At 40.1% G+C, this 20,834-nt stretch overlaps 2 protein-coding genes across 5 annotated transcripts in view; one reads left to right on the top strand and one right to left on the bottom strand.

Moving 5' to 3' along the window:
- ctnna1 (catenin (cadherin-associated protein), alpha 1) overlaps positions 1–20,834 on the top strand; it is a 69,871-nt gene that overhangs the window by 23,748 nt on the left and 25,289 nt on the right. For all 4 annotated transcript variants that reach the window (XM_035649406.2, XM_035649407.2, XM_035649405.2 and 1 more), the window contains exons 8-13: positions 9,331–9,411; positions 9,708–9,860; positions 16,387–16,479; positions 17,744–17,900; positions 18,619–18,819; positions 20,458–20,609. In XM_035649406.2, the coding sequence (XP_035505299.1) occupies positions 9,331–9,411; positions 9,708–9,860; positions 16,387–16,479; positions 17,744–17,900; positions 18,619–18,819; positions 20,458–20,609 (837 nt within the window). The remainder of the gene's footprint in view (positions 1–9,330; positions 9,412–9,707; positions 9,861–16,386; positions 16,480–17,743; positions 17,901–18,618; positions 18,820–20,457; positions 20,610–20,834) is intronic.
- lrrtm2 (leucine rich repeat transmembrane neuronal 2) lies at positions 140–6,458 on the bottom strand. Its single transcript, XM_035649409.2, has 2 exons — positions 5,691–6,458; positions 140–5,013 (listed from the first exon to the last, which is right to left on the bottom strand). Exons 1-2 carry the CDS (start codon positions 5,692–5,694, stop codon positions 3,371–3,373), a joined length of 1,647 nt encoding a protein of 548 aa, XP_035505302.1. The 5' UTR covers positions 5,695–6,458; the 3' UTR covers positions 140–3,370.

Genomic DNA, 20,834 nt, shown 5'->3' with positions numbered 1-20,834 from the left:
CAGTGGTGGAAGAAAATTGGAATTGAATTAATCTCTTAAACCTCAGTGATTTGAACTGTCACTAGTAAAAATGTATGAGAAATGTGTAATTAGAAACGTTATAATTGACACATAACTTATGAATTGTCACAATATACTGTTGCATGTTACCGTCATCAAGAGTTGTGTTTATTTTATAAGTTTTTTTGTTTTTTTCAAGTGTCAGATTTATACATTGATCCAAAAATTGGATAAAAGACCAAACCATGTTGTGAGCATCCATCATTTAGCAAACACTCTTTAAATTATAACCATTTTATTTAAAAAATATATGTTTTGGGGGGAAAATGTTTTTTTTTCAGTTTGGCACATCTTTTCCACTATACAGATATGAAATTGTACATATTACAATACAAAAGGAAAAAGGGAAGAGAAAAGCATTCATTTTGCACAAAGAGGTTGGATAAGAGAGAGGGGGATTTGTTCACTTGGTTTTTCTTATTTTTATTTTTTTAGGCAGGATGGGGACCAGGGCTAGAGGATGACAAGAGGGAACAAAAACAGTTTACAAAGAGCCAGAGTGCAAAGGGAAGCATATTTCTACAAATTCTGTGGATTTTCAGTCACTCAGTACAACTGTAGTCTTAAACAGTGAAATTTCAAATGATTGACAAAACTTTTATAGGAACTCCACATACATCCCCATTCTTGGAGTTATCAAAAATGAGGTCTCCCTACATGTTTGCTGAATGACATTAAGAAATATTCAACTCAACTTAAAATTTTGAACATGCAAGACAGATTAGAGGGCCACAGTAAAAGCAGTGCTGGAAGAAAGTAAAGTTAGAAACAAAGTGGTGTTGCTTGGCTTTGGAAATCGGTATGATCAGTGTGTGGTTTTCCTTGAATTCAAATGTGAGATGTCACATGTTTTGGTTTACACACCGTAGAAGACGTTGCAGGCATCCAATGAGCATGTGCAGAGAAACATTGACACAAACATTCATTTAGAAGTTTGAAGCCAAATGTGGCAGGCTCCCCAGAGAGACAAAGTCACAAATGCTACCCCCTGGCTACCTCAAGTGGCACCAGCCAACAGACTGCACCCTAATTGCTCAAAACCAGATATCTCACTTCAAGATGCCATGCTATCAGTGACATCTTGCTGTCCTAATGGCTGACTTTGTTAAATATAGCCACAAGTATAACTGTCCAGAAAGTGCCATATTCTGATTTCAAGGGTGAAGATTCTTACTCGATTCCTTTTTTATTTTTCACGATACAAACACTCAATACAGCTCATCAGTTCACCATCTATGAAACCGCTGCTGCTGTTTGTTCAGTGTGCATTTCAAGCCCACGATGCTGTCAGTCAGTATTCATCATTTCTATTTCTACTACCTTTACTTAGCCAAAGCTATGCCCATTGGTTTTGATAAACTACGACATTACCCCTTACTTGCCCCTCTCCATCGTCCCATCAATTCCTCTTAATTCCTCTCTCTTTCACCCTGCCCCCACCACCAAACTGAACACAAAGAAGTGCGGAGCTGCGGCAGCAGCTTTAGTCTGATGCTAATGCACATCCTCTCCCTGCTGCATACAAATGTGTCCTGACCCAGGCTTGCTGTTTGCTTATTACTAGATTTCCATTTGCTTTCAGGGTATTAGCCACAGTTAAACTTGACACTTGTGACTGCTAACCAAGGAAGTTCTTTCATATTCATCATTCACCCTAACCCTATTTTAAAGACTGTAAATGATGGCTCTGTATCCCAAACAAGAGCAATCTCTTAAAATAACAGGTTCGGTTATGTTTTGTGTGTTGTGGAGGAAGATTCTATTGGAACTATTTTTGAATGGTTGAAGAACCTAATGTTGCTAGATCACTGGTGTGGGTGAGAGAATATTAGATTATTTTTGCCTTGCTGTAATTGGTTCAATCTTGAGCCTGTCAGTCCTGATTAGAGTTTAAGCAGTTAAGAGCCTGGGCTACGGGGAAAGGTTTTATTTTCAGAGTGAAATGCCCTCCTCTCTAGTATTTGCGGTGTTCATTATCCTATTCACTTGCTCCCCTCACATCTCACACTAGCTTGTCTGTATATTGATCCTGGTATGTAATGGCAAATCAACAAACTGTACTTACTAGGCTAAGCTGTTGGAATGGTTATTGTCACAGTGTGTATGGCATTTGGGTGCTAGAGAATCCATGTACAAGTTATAGTACATTTAACGTCTAATGTTTTTGTTCTTGATGTCCAAGGTCATCCATGTGCTTTGCTAAGCAGTGTAGCATACTGGAGATAACCACAGACAAACAATGCTTAGTGTTTCCCACAGGTTAAGAATTTATTTGTGGCAGTTGGCCCTTGTGGGTTGGTGCTTCAACATTGGATGCAGTACAGCATTGTATTTTACGAGCTAACATCTGATCAAGTAGGTAATTTCTTCAATTTATATAATTGAACAGAAATGTGCTATTCCGGCAGTGTTTTCAATCAGTACACACTTTTAAGTTAAATTTGCACACAGGAAATTTTGGAAGAAACCCACATTTCCCTTAAGAATGAAATCCCCTTTTGGCTTAGAACAGCTATTTTTTTGGGTGGGTGAGCTGCCCAAATAAATTCTGTAAATAGGAAACACTGAGAGCCTTTTGGTTTGATGGAAAGTTATAGACTCACTTCTTTGGCTGATGTTTGATTTTTAGAAGGCATTATGATTCCTCTATACCGAATAGCGTTCTTCTCTCCTCAAGAGAGGATTTATTTGTATTTGTAACATTATTACAGTGATTACATTTACTTTTCATTTATAATTAAGAATGTGAGTTTGGTCTTAGCAGCCTTTAATGTATCATGCTTCTCCCAAAACAATGAAGCTGTAAAAGAAAAACATTTTGATGACTGATCCTATTAATTTGTCCCAGTGTTTGAGTGACTAGCTTACAGTGCATGTGGTGCATTTATAAACATGATTTCAAATATTAACTTTGTCAAAGAAATAAAACGTAAATCACATTCCTCAACTTTATGTATTCTGTAAGCAGTGGGCCTTTGTGGCTAAGTATTCTCTCTGTGCTGCAGAATATAGAGACAATGTGGAGACAAATCTCACAGTTTACAATTTTTCTTGTTTAAAATGATTGCCCCCTGCCTGATATGAACAACCTTGCATTCATAGAAAAATAAATTTGTGACTATCCCGACCTCATCCCTTTACTCCCACGTCCCACCTCTGTCATTGTAGCATTGAATTTTTCTGACATATTCTCAAATCTCACTGGTAGAAATAATGCTTTTACATAAACTGGAAAAAAATCAAAAAAGCAAACCCTGTATCATCTGAAATGGTCAAATGGAAACCATATGCTCTAGGAATAAATAAGAGTTCATACTTCACACTCTTTGTAAGGCAGTTGCTGACACTTGCACTGCCCATAGCCATTGATGATCACGAGTGCCCCTTCTTCATGGCTGGGCTCATACTCATTATAGGGTACCTGTGTTGCAAGATCTGCCATTGGCTGCCGCTGCTGGGTCCTCATCTGTCTGCGGTTCTGTATAGCCGGACAGTGGCGTATCCGGCGCAGGGTGGGAGGGCAGCACTTCCGTGAGATATACACAACAAAAATGATGAAAAAGAATGAAAATAGAAGGGCAATAGTTCCAATAATCACCCTTTGAGTCATTACAGTGTTGTCCATTGCCGAGAAGTCATCCGTTACTGCTGCCTCTTCCAATGTAGCAGTAGTTGCTTGAGCAGTGCGTGGTGTTTGTGTTGTAGTTGTCGTGGTAGCAACTGTGGTAAAGCTCCCAAAATCCTCTGCATAGTCCTGCGTGGGGGTCGGCTGCATAATTCCAAACAGGGAGCTTGTGATCTCTGTGGCTGTAGTAGCGTCTGTAGTTGTACCAATGGTCTGAACAACTGGCGCTGAAAAATTCTGACAAAGCTGGAATCCATACACGGCATCAAGTATCTCCTCACCTTGGGCATATTCAGGACTATGACAGAGAATGGAATGTTCCCACCTTCCCTTAAAGGTGCTTAGCCAAGTGGCCAGAGAGCAAATCCTTTTGGTACATTCCCAGAGGTTGCTAGACAGCCCAACGGTGCCCAGAGACTGCCACATATCCATGACTTGGGGATCCAAGCTGCCTAGTTTGTTGTTATCCAGCAGCAAAATCTTTAAATTTGGCAGCGTTTGAAACACATCAGATGTGAGGACACGTATTTCATTTCCTGTGAGGTCTAGCTTCTCTAAAGTGGTCCAGGTCCACTCCATGCCACAAGTTAGGTTGCTGATTTTATTCCATTGCAGATATAGAAACTGCAGGGCAACAAGGCGAGGGAAATGGGCCAAGTTGATCTTGGTCAGCTGATTGTGCTCCAAGTGGAGCTCTTTAAGTTTAATCAGCCCAGCAAATCCATTCCGGGCCAGACTCCGTAGACGGTTGCTGCTCAGGCCCAGATATTCCAGGCTACGGCAGTCCCAGAAAGCTCGGACAGGTGTGGTGCGAAGTAAATTGGAGCGAAGATGGAGTATCTGGAGCTTCCTCAGTCCATGAAACAGTTCTGGCTCCAATGCAGTCATCTGATTGAAGGACAGGTCCAATATCTGGAGGTTGATGAGGTGGATGAAGGTTGTGTTGGGCAACTTGGTGATACGATTGGAGCTCAGATTGAGGTCCTTCAGCTTGTAGAGCCCTTGAAAGGCATCCTCTTGTACTGTGGTAATCTGGTTGTGATCTAGATGTAGCCAGGTGAGCTGGCTGAATCCATAGAACTGATCAGGGCTGAGCTCAGTGATGCTATTGTGGCGTAGTGACAACCCCAGAGCCCCCTTGTCCACACCATCTGGGGGTGCCTGAAGCCCCTGGGTGTCGCAGTAGAACTGCAGGTCCTCACAGCGGCATTTTTGAGGGCAGGTCGTGCACGATGCAGGAGGCAGCAGGCACACGAGGAGCATGCTGATCACACACAGACACAGAGCCTCTGGTGCAGGTCCCACCAATGGCCACCTTGAATGGAAACCTGGGTGGGTTCAAAGATAAGAAAATGAACTGTGGGGCGGGAAAGCTAATGTCTGCAGAGCACTTATTACTAATTCATGGGGGCGATTGGGCTGTTGTGTGTGTGCTCTCGTTCTTTCACACATACACACACACACTGGTTCAGGTATTTTACATTGACAACTTTCACAATTAAATAAACGTGATTTTGTCGAGCTTAGGTTTAATGAAGATATCATTAACATTTGCAAGTAATTATCAAATACATTCATGAGGTACATACATGAACTGGACTTGTTTCCTCTCCAATGTTATTTTTCATTAAAGCTATTTTTTCCTTCATTTTTGTGCTCTGTGATTTGGCAAATACATATTTTCTGCTGCTTACTGTCATTCATCTATCAATTTTCCCGTAAATATTTTTTTGGGGCAAGCTGAAAAATGCTGTCATCCTTTGACTCTTTCGTTTTTATTTCAATTAATTAAGTTCTTTTTTTCATCACCCAAGAGGTGTGCTATTGAATTCTAATGATATTTAAAAAGTGTTTATTCACAAGACGTAGGTCGGTGGAGAACGGAAAATGAAGGACAATCGCAGTAAATAGACTGGGCTGAAGAGCTTTTAGACCTCAGCCTCCCTTGCTCTTACTTGTGTTCCCTATTCATGTCCTGACCTGCCGTATAAAGGGACTAACTTACCCATTCTTTTGTGCACATCGGAGGCTGCATTCAACTGTCCTTTTCCGCAGACTCTTGGAGCAACCAGACGGAAAAAAAATCCAAAGGGAAAAAACCCTTTTGAATAAGCACAAAAGGAATCAGCCTCTTCGGAAATAAAGCAATTCTGAGCCCAACCAGATGAAACAAAATATGAAATTCCATGTCCCAAGATGACGCTTATTCCTGTTGTTTTTCCTCAAGAGTCCTTAAAAATCCAAGCTTATAGAAACGGTGGAATCTTTTCCTTCATCCTACAAATCGTTGCAATAAATATTTATAAATATATTTTTAAGTTGATCAGTTGCATCCAGAGCGACTCCGGTGAACAGACCCCCCCTTCTCCTTTTTTTTTCTCCTCCTTTTTTTACCCTTTTGTTTCCCGTCCGAGGCAATGATGTCCGCTCAAATGGTTAATTGAAGATCAAGTATTTCTCTTTCATGGCTGTGGTCTTCCAACCCTAACTTGTTGATGGCAGCCAGAGATCCTGCTTCCGACACCGGCTCAGTCTCAGCATAGCCTCTGCAGCGCTGTGAGCGTCTGCTAGCTGAGACGCAGAGAGAGAGAGAAAACACCAGAGCAGGGAGTCGGGGATGTTATTCTGTGCTTTTTGTTGCAGCCACTCACTGCTACAGAGTGGTGGCAGCCTGGCGTCGATCATCACTACTGTTTCTCTCTCTCTCTTTCCCTCCCACACACACAAACACCCTCTCACTCTCTCGCTCAGTCACTTGCTCTCTGCCTCATACACACTGCTTGTGCACCCTCAGTCTTACCCCACCTCCCACTGTCTCCCCCACACCACCAACCCTGCCCCCCTTCTCACTGGCTCGTCACCATCAGAATATTGATATCTTGAAGGTGTTGCTGCAGCTTGCTGTTGAAATTAACCACAGTGGTAAATCTCTGCATCTTTTTGCCATTGCTCTGCATGCACTATGTATGAATGCATAACTGAGACATAAACAAAATAGCATAACAAAGGAAAATTTTGTTCATAACAAGTGACTCTAGTGAACATAAACAGGGTGGTGGGCTGTGCTGCATTGCCATAGGAGTATGCTATAGCAGTGCTTACACGGGGTGTCTGGCTTATATTCATAATTTACATATCCTGAGTGCAGTGCCTTAATTTTTGAGCACTGGCATGTGATGTATGACCAGCTGCTCTTCAGTTGAATTAAGCTAGCTCTTAACATGTAATGGTTGCCGTCATGTAATAGCTGAATACCTGCTTGATGGTGTGATCCGCGGGGTGAGATCAAAGTATCTCAAATGCTGTTAACAAGATCATTTTTTTGTTCACATTGAATTTTTTTTTATTCCCCCCCAGCACCATTTAAAGCACCATTCAGAATGTTATGTCATTCAGTGTATTAAAATGCAGACTCTTCTGTAATTATTTGATGGGGGAGGAGATGGATGTGAAGTAAATTGCAATGAACTACATTTAAAGCAGCCTTGATACCTGAGAGCATATGAAGCACACTAACTGTAATCCTAAATCTTTTCTTCATTTATGTTATCCTGTTTTACCTGTTGCAGATAGGGTTATGGTTAATGTTAGTTGTACTTAATCAAAGCGAAAAAATAAATTCTCAATCTGTGCTTTGGCGGCAGATGATGGTGAAAAACTAACTGAAACAAATGTTCTATTTCTATTATTGAAATCTAAATAATTCAAAGCTAACTAGCATCGCAAAATCACAGAACTGTGTAGAGAGCCTGGGAATTATCACCAAAATCATGTCCTAATTAATGGTTTTGCATAATTCTCAGGTCTTAGGACGACACAAACATCTGGCTTGACTTTCCAGGTCAGCTGACTAGCATGCTGCTGTCATTTGCCACATTTATTGTGTTAGACTACTTCTCCCGCCGGGACTCTTCTGCTGAATGTCAGTGTGGAAAACATGGGGAAAAACACTAAAATCTCAGGGGGCATGTTGGATATTCCCTTTATTTAATGGGTACTAGCTTTCCATTTGGAATTCAAGCTGTTTTAAAAAGCGTTTATTTAGCAGAAGAAAATAATATAAGATAATAAATGGACATAGGATTAAGTTAATTTGCCAAAATACAAAAAAGCTAAATTATTGAGCTCAGAGACCATTTGACACTTGGAGCATACTTTATTTCTTCTGAATATTTCCATAATCCGGCGGACTACGGGTTTTGTAGAAACGGGATGTTCCTAAATCTGTCCTGAAGGAGATGGATAGAGACTCACTTGAGTATCATAAAAGATCCCGCAGGAAACTGCTTCCATAATAAGCACCTGAAGAAGAAGTGCTTTAGAACCCTCTGGCGTGGAAATAAAATATAGGCTAGGCATGAATGAAATAGGATTGAGCGAGTAGGGTTAGAGCAGACTAAAGCCCTACCACAACCCAGGGGATTAGTGCCGTTGGAGCTCCCCAGCCCTTAACTATGTATACAACCCCTCAATGGGCAAAGGGTAGTGGGGGATGGGCTAGGTCCATGCCACCACCGTCCATGTGATATGTCGCAATTGATTTAAGCAAGTAAAGGGGGATGGAACAGCCCAGGGTCCAACTGGTTCTTTGCCTTTTCTCTGTTGCCTTTTCCTGTTCATCTAATTCTGCACTATTTTTTATTTCGGTCCAGTATCTGTCAGTCTTATCTGTCTCTCACTCTCTCTTTCCTGCTCCATCTCCCCATCATTCCTAAAAGTTTTTAGTTTTTCAATTTCTGCTTGACCAGTTTGCAGAATATGACTGAAAATCTCTCTGCTCTCAGTGGGGAGAAGTGGTTTGGGCTTTGACTGCTGCCTAGTGCTAAGCTGCGTGACCCCTGTCTGTGGTGTTGCAGTGTTACTTTACATTTTTGTACTATGCAATTTGAAGAGAATGACAACCCTTTAACCATCATACATTTCTAATTGGCAATGAGAAATAATAGTGGAAAATTGGAGTTTAATATGTCGAGAATAGAATATTGTTTTCAGTTTTGCAATACATTGTAGCCACATGTTGTCACAGTGATTAACCTTTTAACAGCTGCTTTGTATTTATTGCCAGTAGTAGACTCCATGCTGATGATGGCATATAAATAAATTTCATTCTAGTTCTAGATTTCCTTCTTCAACAGCATCATTGCTTCTGTGTTTCAATCCCAGAAATGGAAATCTTTGAAAGTCTCAGGTTGAAGAGATTATGGGGAGAGCAGAGCCTTTTTGAAAAATGCTGCAAACTGCTGCAGACTCTGTCATTTTAGTCACCAAACACACACGAGCGGTGAAACAACGTTTTTCAGTTGTCAGACTTTCATGGTCGTATATAAAAGTTGAAGAAAAAGACGGAATGCAAGAAAGACAACAAATGGGCTAAAAAGGGAACCATGTAGGAGCGATGGGTGACTTTTAACATTCCTATAAATTCCGACTACAGTTCATCTGTAGATTTGTTCCTTTTTTTGCCTTAATTCAGTCCAGTCTGTTGAATCTTTAATCTTTTCAGACTCTGACGCAGATTGATTAAATTCAGTGTGATCCCTGTTCTCATCCAATTGCAAGTTTATATAAGCATCCGCAGCAAATACGTTTTGAAACAGTTATCACAGTACCACGATACTAATTACTCTCCTATGTTCATGTTTCAGGCTGGAAGGAAAGACAGGAGTGATGCTCTGAACACGGCCATCGACAGGATGACGAAAAAAACCAGAGACCTTCGCAGACAGGTTTTTTTTGTTTTTACTTTTTCAATGTTTATGTATGAAATAAATGCATAATAAATGCACCCTGCTTACTGAGCGTTTAGGTAAATAAAACATATAATTTTTCACCTGAACTATGTTTTTGCTATAGGCTCATAAAGATAATGAGATATCCTCTTGTGAGTCTGGTGTCGCTATCTTGTTTATGAAGGGAAGGTTTGCAATGTTGTCAGGTCAAAAAGCTTTGCTCTAAGATATTAATGTATATTCACAAGGGGATATATTATTTTAACACTGGCCTTTTTTTTCTTACTTCACAGCTGCGTAAAGCTGTAATGGACCATGTCTCCGACTCTTTCCTGGAGACTAATGTTCCCCTCTTGGTCCTGATCGAAGCTGCCAAGAATGGAAACGAGAAAGAAGTCAAGGAATATGCACAGGTGTTCCGTGAGCATGCCAACAAGCTTATCGAGGTAATGTCAGATTTTCAGTTCTTCCTCAGTCAAAATCTTTGTGACCCAAATACACCACATTTCCTATTTTTAATTCTTGTCCCACTGGTTATGGGCATTTTAACTTGGTTTATATTACATATCAGTTTTCATCCAGCCTCGACGTTCACCCTTTGTGGCTCTCCTATCAGAGATTCCCTTGTGAAACAACTTCAGGATTACAAGGCCTCCAAAAACAACAATCTCGATTTATTTTTTTTTTGTTCTTCTTTTTTTTCTCCCCTGATGAAAACAAAGCCTTAAACATTGAAATTATTTTCTGTAGTCACGGTCTTTGTCTGTCACTCTTTGTGTTTATGTCTGCCACACACAACAATACACACAGAGAAAATTCTTTCTTGCAGGATTTTGTAAATTAAAGGCAATGCTGACTCTAATCTGTTGCAGTGATGCTATAGGCAGCGGACAAAAACATTGCAATTTATTAGCACAAATCAAATATTTAAGCTCAACTGAAGGAGTGAAAACAACCACAACTCACAGCTAATGCTACCTCTGGGAAAATATTGTCCTTGCCACCCATGACTTCTTACTGAGCAACTCCACGTGTGCTAAAGTAATCTATAAAGATAAATATCTTAAAACTACTGCACTACTGCATCCTTCTTATCTCTTACTGTGGTGTGGTCTCATGTCTTAACAGGAATGACAGGTTTTAAGTTATCATTGCTGCTACATGGCAACATGAATGTAGGTGCAAGGCAAAAGCAAAGTTATGGACTCAGATGATCAACATGCTAACAAAATCACCAGCTGACCTCATTAGGGATATTTCATTCAGTTTCTAGAATGCCTTTGTCAGACCATCATATGCTGACATTTAAAAGAGACTTTTCCACCGCGGGCCATGAGCTTAGCTGAATCGGTTTGTCCAGCAAGAGCAGGGCAGCATAAGCATTTATTGGGATAACCGCTTCAGCTTCAGAGGAAGTGAGATCACACTGGGGAGTCGACCCTTAAGTAGCTCCAGAAGGCCACAGTGTCAGAAGTGGCATTAGAGCATGACATTGATGGACTTCCCTAACGCTCGATCACCACTCCTGCTTATAACACTTGGGTGGGTAATATGAAAGAGCACAGATGTGGTCAGAAGGACAGATGTTTTAGATGAATGGCATTAAATGTAAATACTTTTCCCAGTTGCTAAATGCATTTGGATGCAATGGAGTTCCTCTCACTATGAACTTCAATGCATTTGCATTGAAAGTGTTGTGTGCTGTCCTTCGAAGCAGAGAAAATGAAGAGCTTCAAAGGGTTTTTCCCACATATTAAGTGACAAATAGAGTAATTACATGTTAACAATGAATCTGAAGGAAAACTGACAAATAACACCATACAGTTCTAGCTTTGGGCAATAGTTTTTCTTATATCTTTTATCCATTATTGAATGAACTAGAATGTCTATAGACTGCCTGCTTGATCTAGTTTTAATTAACTTTTCATCAGCATCAGGATGTTTTGGCAAGACATAAATAAGGATTCACAGTTCTAAGTATCTACACAATTGAACAGCATATAGTTGTTATGCTGTGTTATAGTTGGTTGAACCTGAATTGTCACGTCTGAATATGATAAATAAACCGACGATACATAAATTCACATGTAACTAAATCTAGGAGAAAACGTGAGTTAATCCCCCACATGGGTCTGATCGTTACAGTAGATCGTGATTTCACTTTATTACTGCTAAAACTGCCTGGTAGCTCAGTTTAGTTGAGATTTCTTTTAGCAATGAAAAGTGCTCAATGAATTAAATTTATTATTATTATTATTATTATTATTATTATTATAGTTTTAGCTACAGTTGTATCTAATGAAACTCCTACTCCTACTGCAGTAACACACACAACACTTTTTCTTTTCAATTGAAAGCCTATGTTTCTCTTATGTAAATCATTCCTTGGTAACAGTAAACTTAAATCAATCTTAAATCAAATATATGAAATTCATTAACACGAAGAAACAAAATGATGCTAAATTAATCCTAGAGGAAATGTGGTTGCATCCAAAGGCAATGTAGAGGCAGGAGCAGATGCAACCAGGCGCTGATGAATTCTTGCTCTCGTAAATTGAGGCATATGTCTGCATAAGTTGAGTGTATTGTTATCAGTAAATTTTCTTTTTTTCTTATCAGAAAAATCTTTTAAAAAAGTCCTGTAATGGGGTTTCAGTTCAACATTGCACCGAGTTGCTGATACGTTACTGTTAATTACTTCCAAATTATATTTTATTTATTGTGTGTAATGAAATATGCAGATGTTGGATGTGTTAAATCGTTCAATGTGGCTAGGAGTTACAATCTTTTTAGGAGCAGCCAATGCTGCATTTTATCATTGTCAGCTAATGCTCAACTTTTTTTTAACACTAGCTAATATAATTACCAATTACCAATAGGATTGTCAAAAATACCCCCCATCAAAATTCAGTCTAACGTGAATGCATTCAGCTGAGCACTAGGTTAGTCACAGTAGGTTACTCTTGGTTTTCACCTCTGACCGAAAATGACATTCGACATTTCACAGCAAATGCGCTCTGCAAAGTGTGTATAAACCGTACTGTAGGTCACTTCCAGATAAACGAACGGTGTCGCAATTTCCTAAATGAGAAGTAACAGATTGTTTGGTTACTCATAAGTCAGTCAATATGTTGTAATTGTAATATATCCCCTATATTCAGAGGTACGAAAAGTGCCTCTGATCTCAGGCTGTGTGTATGACCTCATGAGTTATGCCACTGTAGGCTGCCCAAAGGCAAATGATCCATTAGCTCACACACATTTGTTTAAAAGCGACATTATGACTGACCCACATTTATTTTTGGCCCTTTTAAGCAGCGTCTCTACCCTTGATTGTAAGAACATCATTCTATTGAAACCTGGTGTTGATATTATTTTATGAAGCTGAGTTAGATACGTTTTACTTTGAGTTCTATTTACTTGAGAACAAAAATTCCTACAGATTTCCATACAACTCCTACCGAAATGTATGCTGACACAATTCTTCATCTCTGAATGAATTAAATCTAGATTATTTGGCCTGATTCCAGGCATTGCATTACATTGCCACCACTGGAGCGCTTTGCCCTTGGTAATTGGGATAAAATATTCCACATTGCATTAATAGTCTACTCACTTTGTCCCAGATATTATCAAGCTTAGCTCAATTTTAGTCCTATTGGAGCGGAATGCCATAGCAGTAAATGTTGATATTGACATCTGCTGCCAAACCCAGTGGTTTAATGGTTTCCCCCCTGTTTATAAACATTTATTAGCAGTGGAATTCATCATCTTAAGAGCAGGGGGGGGAAATAGACTGAGCTTTGTGTTTTTCTCCTCAAGGCCATCTTCTTAACGGTTCCAGGGTGCGTTGGAGAATTCAGTAGCAGAGGAAGAATTTAAACTAGAAAGGCAGCTGATTATACCACAATCTGTAATGTCCTCATCAGATACTGTAAATCCATTTCCATTCTGTCCTTATGGCAAAATAAGTATCTTGTCCATCCTAATGAGAAGATGGGGTGGAAAGATTGACAACTGAAGACTGGTGGGAATGAAGAAATGGATTCAGTTTGACATGCACCAAACTGAGGGGTCCCAACCAGGCAAAGAGGGAGTAGTAGCATTAGATTGGAGGTTGGTTTATGTCATTTAGATAAGTTAATATTCTGTTTTGATTAGATGTTTTGGAGTAATAAGTTAGAGATTTGCAACATGGCAAGTCAGTGATCTGATGGAGTATGACATCAATCCAATTTACTGGTGGAACCCTATGCTAGGATTTTTATTTTGTAGTATCATTGCACTTGGCTAAAATTAGAGTACAGAAATGTACTCTAATATGATATTCTTTTTATTAACATTTTATTAACATTTAATTCATGATGAACAACGTGAGGTTCTAGTGTAATGCTTTTCTCCTGCATCTATAATATAAATATGGAAGATTTTTATTCTGATAAAAATGAGACAAGAAAATAGAAATTACTGATTTTCAGTTTTTAAGCATTACCTCTTTTTATCAAGTCTCCTACCCTTTTACCCGGAACTACTAAAAAAGAATTACAGCTACACATTTTTTACCTCTGATTCTATTTAGCACAATGATGACATTGCATATTTAGCTTCCAAAACACACTCTCCTCCTCTCCTATCTTCTTTCCTCTCCTGGCAGCCGAGGGGAAATATTTACGATCTGGTCCCTTCCCATGTCTGGCTAGACTTCCTTCAGCTCTGCATTCTCTAAGTATTTAGTGTTTTTACTACGAAAATTACAGATTGTTCAGTATAACATGTGGGGCACAGTGTGATTCATTGGCTGTGCGGTCAGTGCATCATTTTGGACTAATCCGACAGTAGTGGCACACGTTTCTGATCACAACCAGTTCTGTTAGTCATGTCATCTATTTAAATCGATATGATGCACATCATGTTATGAATAGTTACATTGTTACACAGCATTTCTACTCAGCCAGTGTGCACAGAATTTTGGTTAAAGAGATGGCACAGCAAAAACAGTTCACTGTGACAAGGCCATAAGCTTAAAGTTAATGGCATGCCCTTCCTTCTTGTACCTCATAGATAGCAGAATTTAATTGCTGGTCCTTACTCATTTCAATTGATTTGACATGCATATTGCGACTGAATGAAATAGTATTGCTGGATAACTTCCTAGCCTGTTAAAAGCTGTTGCTGTTTTTATCCATGGAAAAAAATTGAAATTTAAGGACTGCTACAATCTGTTTCTAATTGTTTGCACAGACCTCAACTCCCTGACACATTACAAGGTATGCCCTAGCATGGCAAGTGAAAGGGTGTTAGTTGACTTGAGGGTATAGTTTCCTCATTGGAATGGCTTCTGTCCCAGTGGCACCACATTGAGAATGAGAGCGAGGTTTACGTGAAGGATCATGAAAGTAAAAGTAGAGGGCCCTCGTATAAAGTGCCAGTGTTTTGGGGTACAGCCGCTCCCTGTCACCACTCCTCTGGCGTCACTGAATAGTCTCCCTGAGGTCTCTGCATGTGTTTGCATAGTTATGTAGGATATGTTTATATCAGTGATTCAATGCTTCACCAGTGTGCTGGAATAAGTGCCTCTCGTCAGAAAAATGGCTAAGGAATTCTGTGGCAGAGGTAGACATTTTTTAGAATTGGGGAGAGTGAAGTGGAGAGGATCTCTTTAACTCATTCACTTCGCTACTACTCTCTACTACTCGCCAGTGAGGCATTTCACCACCAACGCTTTAAAATATTTCTGTAAGAGCCTTGAATTGAGTTCAATAGGGCAAACATGAGCAATGAGATCACACAGATTCAATAAAAATAAGTTATCGTAACCTTTTCATTTGAAAAAAAAATGTTAAAGTTAATAACCAAGCTGTCCATTATAAAAAAATTATTTGATTTTCAAATGGAACGTCCTGCTGACTTGTATAGTTGTAAACGTATATGTAATGTTAAAATGTATTTTTGATCATTACAGTTCTGTTTGCACTCCCCAAAACTCTGATTTTGTTTACAACATATTAGAAATTGTCATTGCATGACCCAGATCTTAAAACGGTGAAATAATATAGAATTGATTGCTGTAACTACAAAAATAAGAGCCAGGTTGTTACAAAAAGCTTTTCAGTCCTTGTTCTTGTTATATAGCAATCAGCAGTTGTTTTTCTGCCTTTGTAATTGATTATGTTTCAGCACATTTTCTGTCTATTGGATAATCCCACTTTGGCACAGTTCCTCCCATCCGAGGCATTCTGTTTCAGGGTTGTTGCCAGCACATCCCAACCAACCAATGGGAATCTTCAAAGTCTCTGACCTAAATTTTTCGAGTATGAGTCGAAGCATACTGTTACTCTGGAAGATGCAAGAACATGTACAAATAATTGTAGGAGAACTTGATTTGTTGGTCAATACATGAAAATATACTCACAAACCATAAATGTTGGCAGCCGCGAAGCCAAGACTTGCTTACTTCAGCACCCCGGCTCCCTCTCTGCGGCTCGGCTTTTGAAAGTGTCAGGAATATTTGCGTCTCTGATCCAGGAGTGTAATGGCAATCTGGCAGCCTTGTGATTTAGTTGCAGAGAACAACTCCGTCCTTGTAGCTACAGCTACAACACACATTTGCATTTTGAGAAATGTACTATTTTTGGGGAAACAAATATAAACCCTATATTTTATCAATTAATTTAGTAGTTTGGCTTTTTTTTTTCACCTACTTCTCCCTTTTCCCCTCTCTGGCCTCATATTGTATCATTTTAGCATCTTGATAAATTAATCCTCGGCAGTGTTTTTGTATTCCACAGGGATTAGTTGTGTTACAGAGCTGCTCAATTTCTGATAGAGAAGAATCTCTAAACCAGGCTACCATAATGAACTTATCTAAGTTTGATTATGTATTGCTTTATTTGTTATTTTTTCAGAATAAGCCGGTGTCCTCTGTCTATGGATAAAAATTACATTTGTATGAGTTTTTTCGTTTCTGTATAGGTTGCCAACCTGGCGTGCTCCATCTCCAACAATGAGGAGGGAGTGAAGCTGGTCCGCATGGCAGCATCTCAACTGGAAACTCTTTGCCCACAGGTACCAGGCATTTCTACCCCAACTTCTACCAAGTTCATTGAGAGGGCAACTCTTTGAGGGACTTCCACTTTGTCTTCTACTAGAGTTGCCAAGCAGTTAATAAACAAAGTCTCTTCAGTTATTATAGACTATAGTCACATATTCTTACAGTGTGTCCCTGACCACCTTGGGAAAAGGTTTAGCCAGTCAGATCACAGTCGGTCCTCAGTGCATCTGGGGTGCACCATAAACAATGCCATGCGAAGTGTAAACAGGGTAAAAGTTGCAAAGATAGTGGTTATTAGAGAAAAAACAAACAACAACAACAAAAAACAGCTAGTTGCAGTTGCTAGGACCCTCCATTGATTTTCCATCTGTAAACACTCATATGTGTTTGTTGGACCATAACACCATAAAACCAAGTTAATGCTACCGGGGAAATTAATTCCAAGTCTCTGTACTGGCGAGTTAGAAATTAGCCTCTGGGCAATCCTCCCCCCCCGCCTCCTCTCCCAGTGAACCGTTTTGTAGACAAAAATACCTAATTTCAATTCATCTAATTGTAATCATATGCAATAAGTTATGAATGAGACAAATTGGGAATCTCTGTTTGCGTAGAGCAACACACTTTTTTTGTGCATCTAATATTTGATCAAAGCATCAACTCACCTGTGTTGGACTCTCTGAACACTATTCTGTCTGTCATTGCCCCCCCCCCCCCACCCACCCACCCACACACACACACACACACACACACACACAAACAACTGCAAATGGTTTGACCCGATCCTTTGGTTTTGATTTCATACATACTTTATTAGATACAGTGGAGAAGTGGGCTAGAGCTGCGGAGAAAAGAAATAGAAACATCATTACCTGAAGATCTGAATACCTGAAGTGTCCATCATTGAGCCCATCTTTTCTTACCTCTTGCCATGCATATACCACTCCCTCCTCTGCACTTTTGAGCGGTGCCAGTTCCCTCAACTATGCAGCCACTGCTCTTTCTAATCTCATCTAATGACTCCCATTCATCCGGGGCTTTGATACCCGCAGATGTTTCTTCCCCCAAAAACAAGCAGCCATTAGTTTTATTTCAATCAATCCTCCAAAACACCCTGTGTCTATACTCAGTCAATCACTCCCAGGAATGAATTGGCTTGATGCTACAGTCACAACGTTGAGGTGGGTGGGTGGGGGTCTTCATGCAATCAACCTATGCAAATGTCGTGGCTCAGGGCTATGCTGTAATGGAGCTTTAATGGCTGTAATTGGGTTATTACAGGTGATTAATGCAGCGTTAGCCCTTGCTGCCAAGCCCAACAGTAAGGTGGCCCAGGACAATATGGATCTGTTCAAGGAGCAGTGGGAGAAGCAGGTTCGCGTCCTCACTGATGCCGTTGATGACATCACATCCATTGACGACTTCCTCTGTGTGTCTGGTGAGTGGCATTTGTCTGCACGGACAAAAGAAAATATTTATTTCCCTCGGACTGAGCATCTTTGACGTTTTAAACTGTGTAAGCAGGCAGTTTGTTGGTAGACAGCACTTGTGGTCAAGGTTGAGATAGATTTGCACAAAGCTTTTAAGAGCATTCTTAAGAGGAGGTAAAACAGCTGTGAAGGATCTGCGTTATTAGTCTTTTGTGATGAGAGCCATACATACCAAGGCTGATTGGTTTCTACAGGGGAAAGCACTGAAGCATCAGCAGAACTGCATCTGAAATTGACATCCTGTCCCATGTGTTAAAGCACACAAATGGTTTGTCAGGCATACTCTTAAAGAGTTCTCATTAAGCATTAAGCAGACTGACTCCTCTCACCTCCAGCCAAGGACAGACTGTAATTTACACAGTGGACATTTGCATTTTACAGGCTCCCCATTAATAAGCAGTCAGAGAATTTGTCTACAGCTCTCGCCATCATATACTCAAGCTTCCCAGTGGCCCTCTTAATTTCAGTCCTATGCAAACACCGAATGGCGGTTGAGAATTTCCTTACTACATTTTCTCATTATTATTCATATTAACATGTTCCACTTTTATTAAAGCATGTTGTAGATGAAAAAACAATTAGTGAAGGCAGGCTGGTGGTATGTTTTGAGCAGTGTTTAATAAGAAGTATACACTACTAACTGCATCATTGTTTTTTTGTCCCCAGAGAACCACATCCTGGAGGATGTGAATAAGTGTGTCATCGCTCTGCAGGAGAAAGATGTGGATGGTTTGGATCGCACTGCCGGGGCCATCCGAGGCCGAGCTGCCAGAGTCGTCCACGTGGTCACTTGTGAAATGGACAATTATGAGCCTGGAGTCTACACAGAGAAGGTCCTGGAGGCTACCAAGCTCCTCACCAACACAGGTATCATAAAAACGTAATAATATAATCCACCATGTACTTGTTCCTAAATCATTTGACTAATAACAGAGTGTTCAGGTCCCTTAACTTTGTCATAACTCTGACGTGGACTCACAAGGATTACTTTCGTAGCTTTTGAATTATTGCAGCATATATGTTGCCTTAGTATTTGTAACAATTAACAGATTCTAAAGGGAGAACCCATGGTTTCTGTTGAATAGCTGATGTGTCCATATAAAACCAGGATACAGTGGGCCCTGCAGGGATGCTCCATGTTTTGGCTCGGTGTGTGTGAGTGTTAGGGGCAAAAATTCCTCCCTCGTCTTTAACTCATTTCCTTACATGGTTGCGAGGTAGTAGTTGTGCATACGTAAAATTTCAATGCTAGTGGCATTAAAAAAGCTAACACTCTTACAGATATGCAGTTAGGGTGTAGAGTGCAGTTTCTGTGTAGTGAAGTTGAGACTGTTCTCAGTTATTCCCTTACTTATTGTGAGTGCTACATTTTGAGATTCAAGCGCCTCTGACTCAAGCGACACTACTCTGCACAGCAGGAAGTGTTGAGTTGTAGTTCAAGAAGGATTTCAGCCGAGGCTGAGAGAGAGGTGACGATCTCTGGAGACACAGAGTTCAGTGGGATTTATTTTCAGATTCTCTCACATCCTGTCAACAGTAATGTGATGAGATTCAGCTTAAATCTCTAAAAAGTCACCCTTCAATATGCACTCGCATCTGTGTAACAATTATACTGTGTGTGTGTGTGTGTGTATATAATCAATTTAAAAATGTGGTAATGTTGTGTACATGTCTGGATATATATTAATTTACAGTGTTCCACTGGCAAAAAGCTGATTACATTGACACATTCAAAGCATGAATATATTTCACAACGTTTACGGAACATGTGATTTCGTAACTTCTTTATGTGGCTGAATAAAATGTATTGAAGAGAGTATAAAGATCACTGGGACTCTGCAACAGCACCAATTTCAATTTTCGCACACAAGCCTGCAGGTTACAAACAGTCCTCTGTTTCATTTCTTCTTACTAATGCTGCTCTCTGCCTCCACATCTCCATCCTTATATCCGTGCCTCTCCCACAGAGTTCCAACTGAATCCTGAATCTAAATTTAAATCCCGATTTAGAAATTTATTAATGCAGATATGCTGCTGGAGATCCCTCTGGGGCTGTTTTTATACAATCAGTTGGGCAAAATACATGGCCGCTAGGGCGGCTTTGTGACAGCCTATGTTGGAAAAATTTGATCTATTTCCTTCAGAATTTTCCATAATATTTGTCCTCCAACCATAAAAGGCAGCGAATAAATAGCTCAATGGTGTAAGATTTCATCCGTCAGGTGGATGTTAAATAGATTGAGAATCTCACCTTATTGCCAACGCTCTCACAAACCGACTGGCTCTGTTGTGGTTTTGTGTTGGAAGTGAAAGCAAACGGTTCATTTATGCTACATATTGTTCTGTCCGTCTTTTCAAATATTTGTGATATAAAAACATGCCTTTACACTGTTTGTCTACCACACTGCTTTCTTGACTTCATCTCAGTGAATTTTCATTGGTGTTTTTTTCTTTGTTTGTGTTTTTCCCCATTCTTCTTCCAACCCTTGTCTCACCTCCCTTCAGTCATGCCACGCTTCACAGAGCAAGTGGAGTCTGCAGTGGAGGCCTTGAGTTCCAATCCCTCACAACCTGTTGATGAGAATGAGTTCATCGACGCCTCCCGTCTCGTATATGATGGAATCCGCGACATCCGCAAGGCTGTCCTCATGATCAGAGTGAGTCACACTGTTTTCCCCCACCTTTGCAGTGTGACTTTTTAAGCTTATTGCAGTGTGAAAATCAGTATTTATCTTTTAATGATTGCATATGCTCTTCCCTAATCCGTATTAAATCTGAACAGCGTTAGTCGCATTGTCTACCTCTCTCCGTCCCTAGAGCACAGACTGAGTTCGGAATGTGTGACGTAAATAATGCTCTTTCATTCCTGGATGTTTTCGCCT

This window comes from Scophthalmus maximus, chromosome 9 (assembly GCF_022379125.1).
Source record: "Scophthalmus maximus strain ysfricsl-2021 chromosome 9, ASM2237912v1, whole genome shotgun sequence".
Lineage (NCBI taxonomy): Eukaryota > Metazoa > Chordata > Actinopteri > Pleuronectiformes > Scophthalmidae > Scophthalmus > Scophthalmus maximus.
The sequence above is the reverse complement of the archived record's forward strand: the minus strand, read 5'-3'. Positions and strand labels throughout refer to the sequence as shown.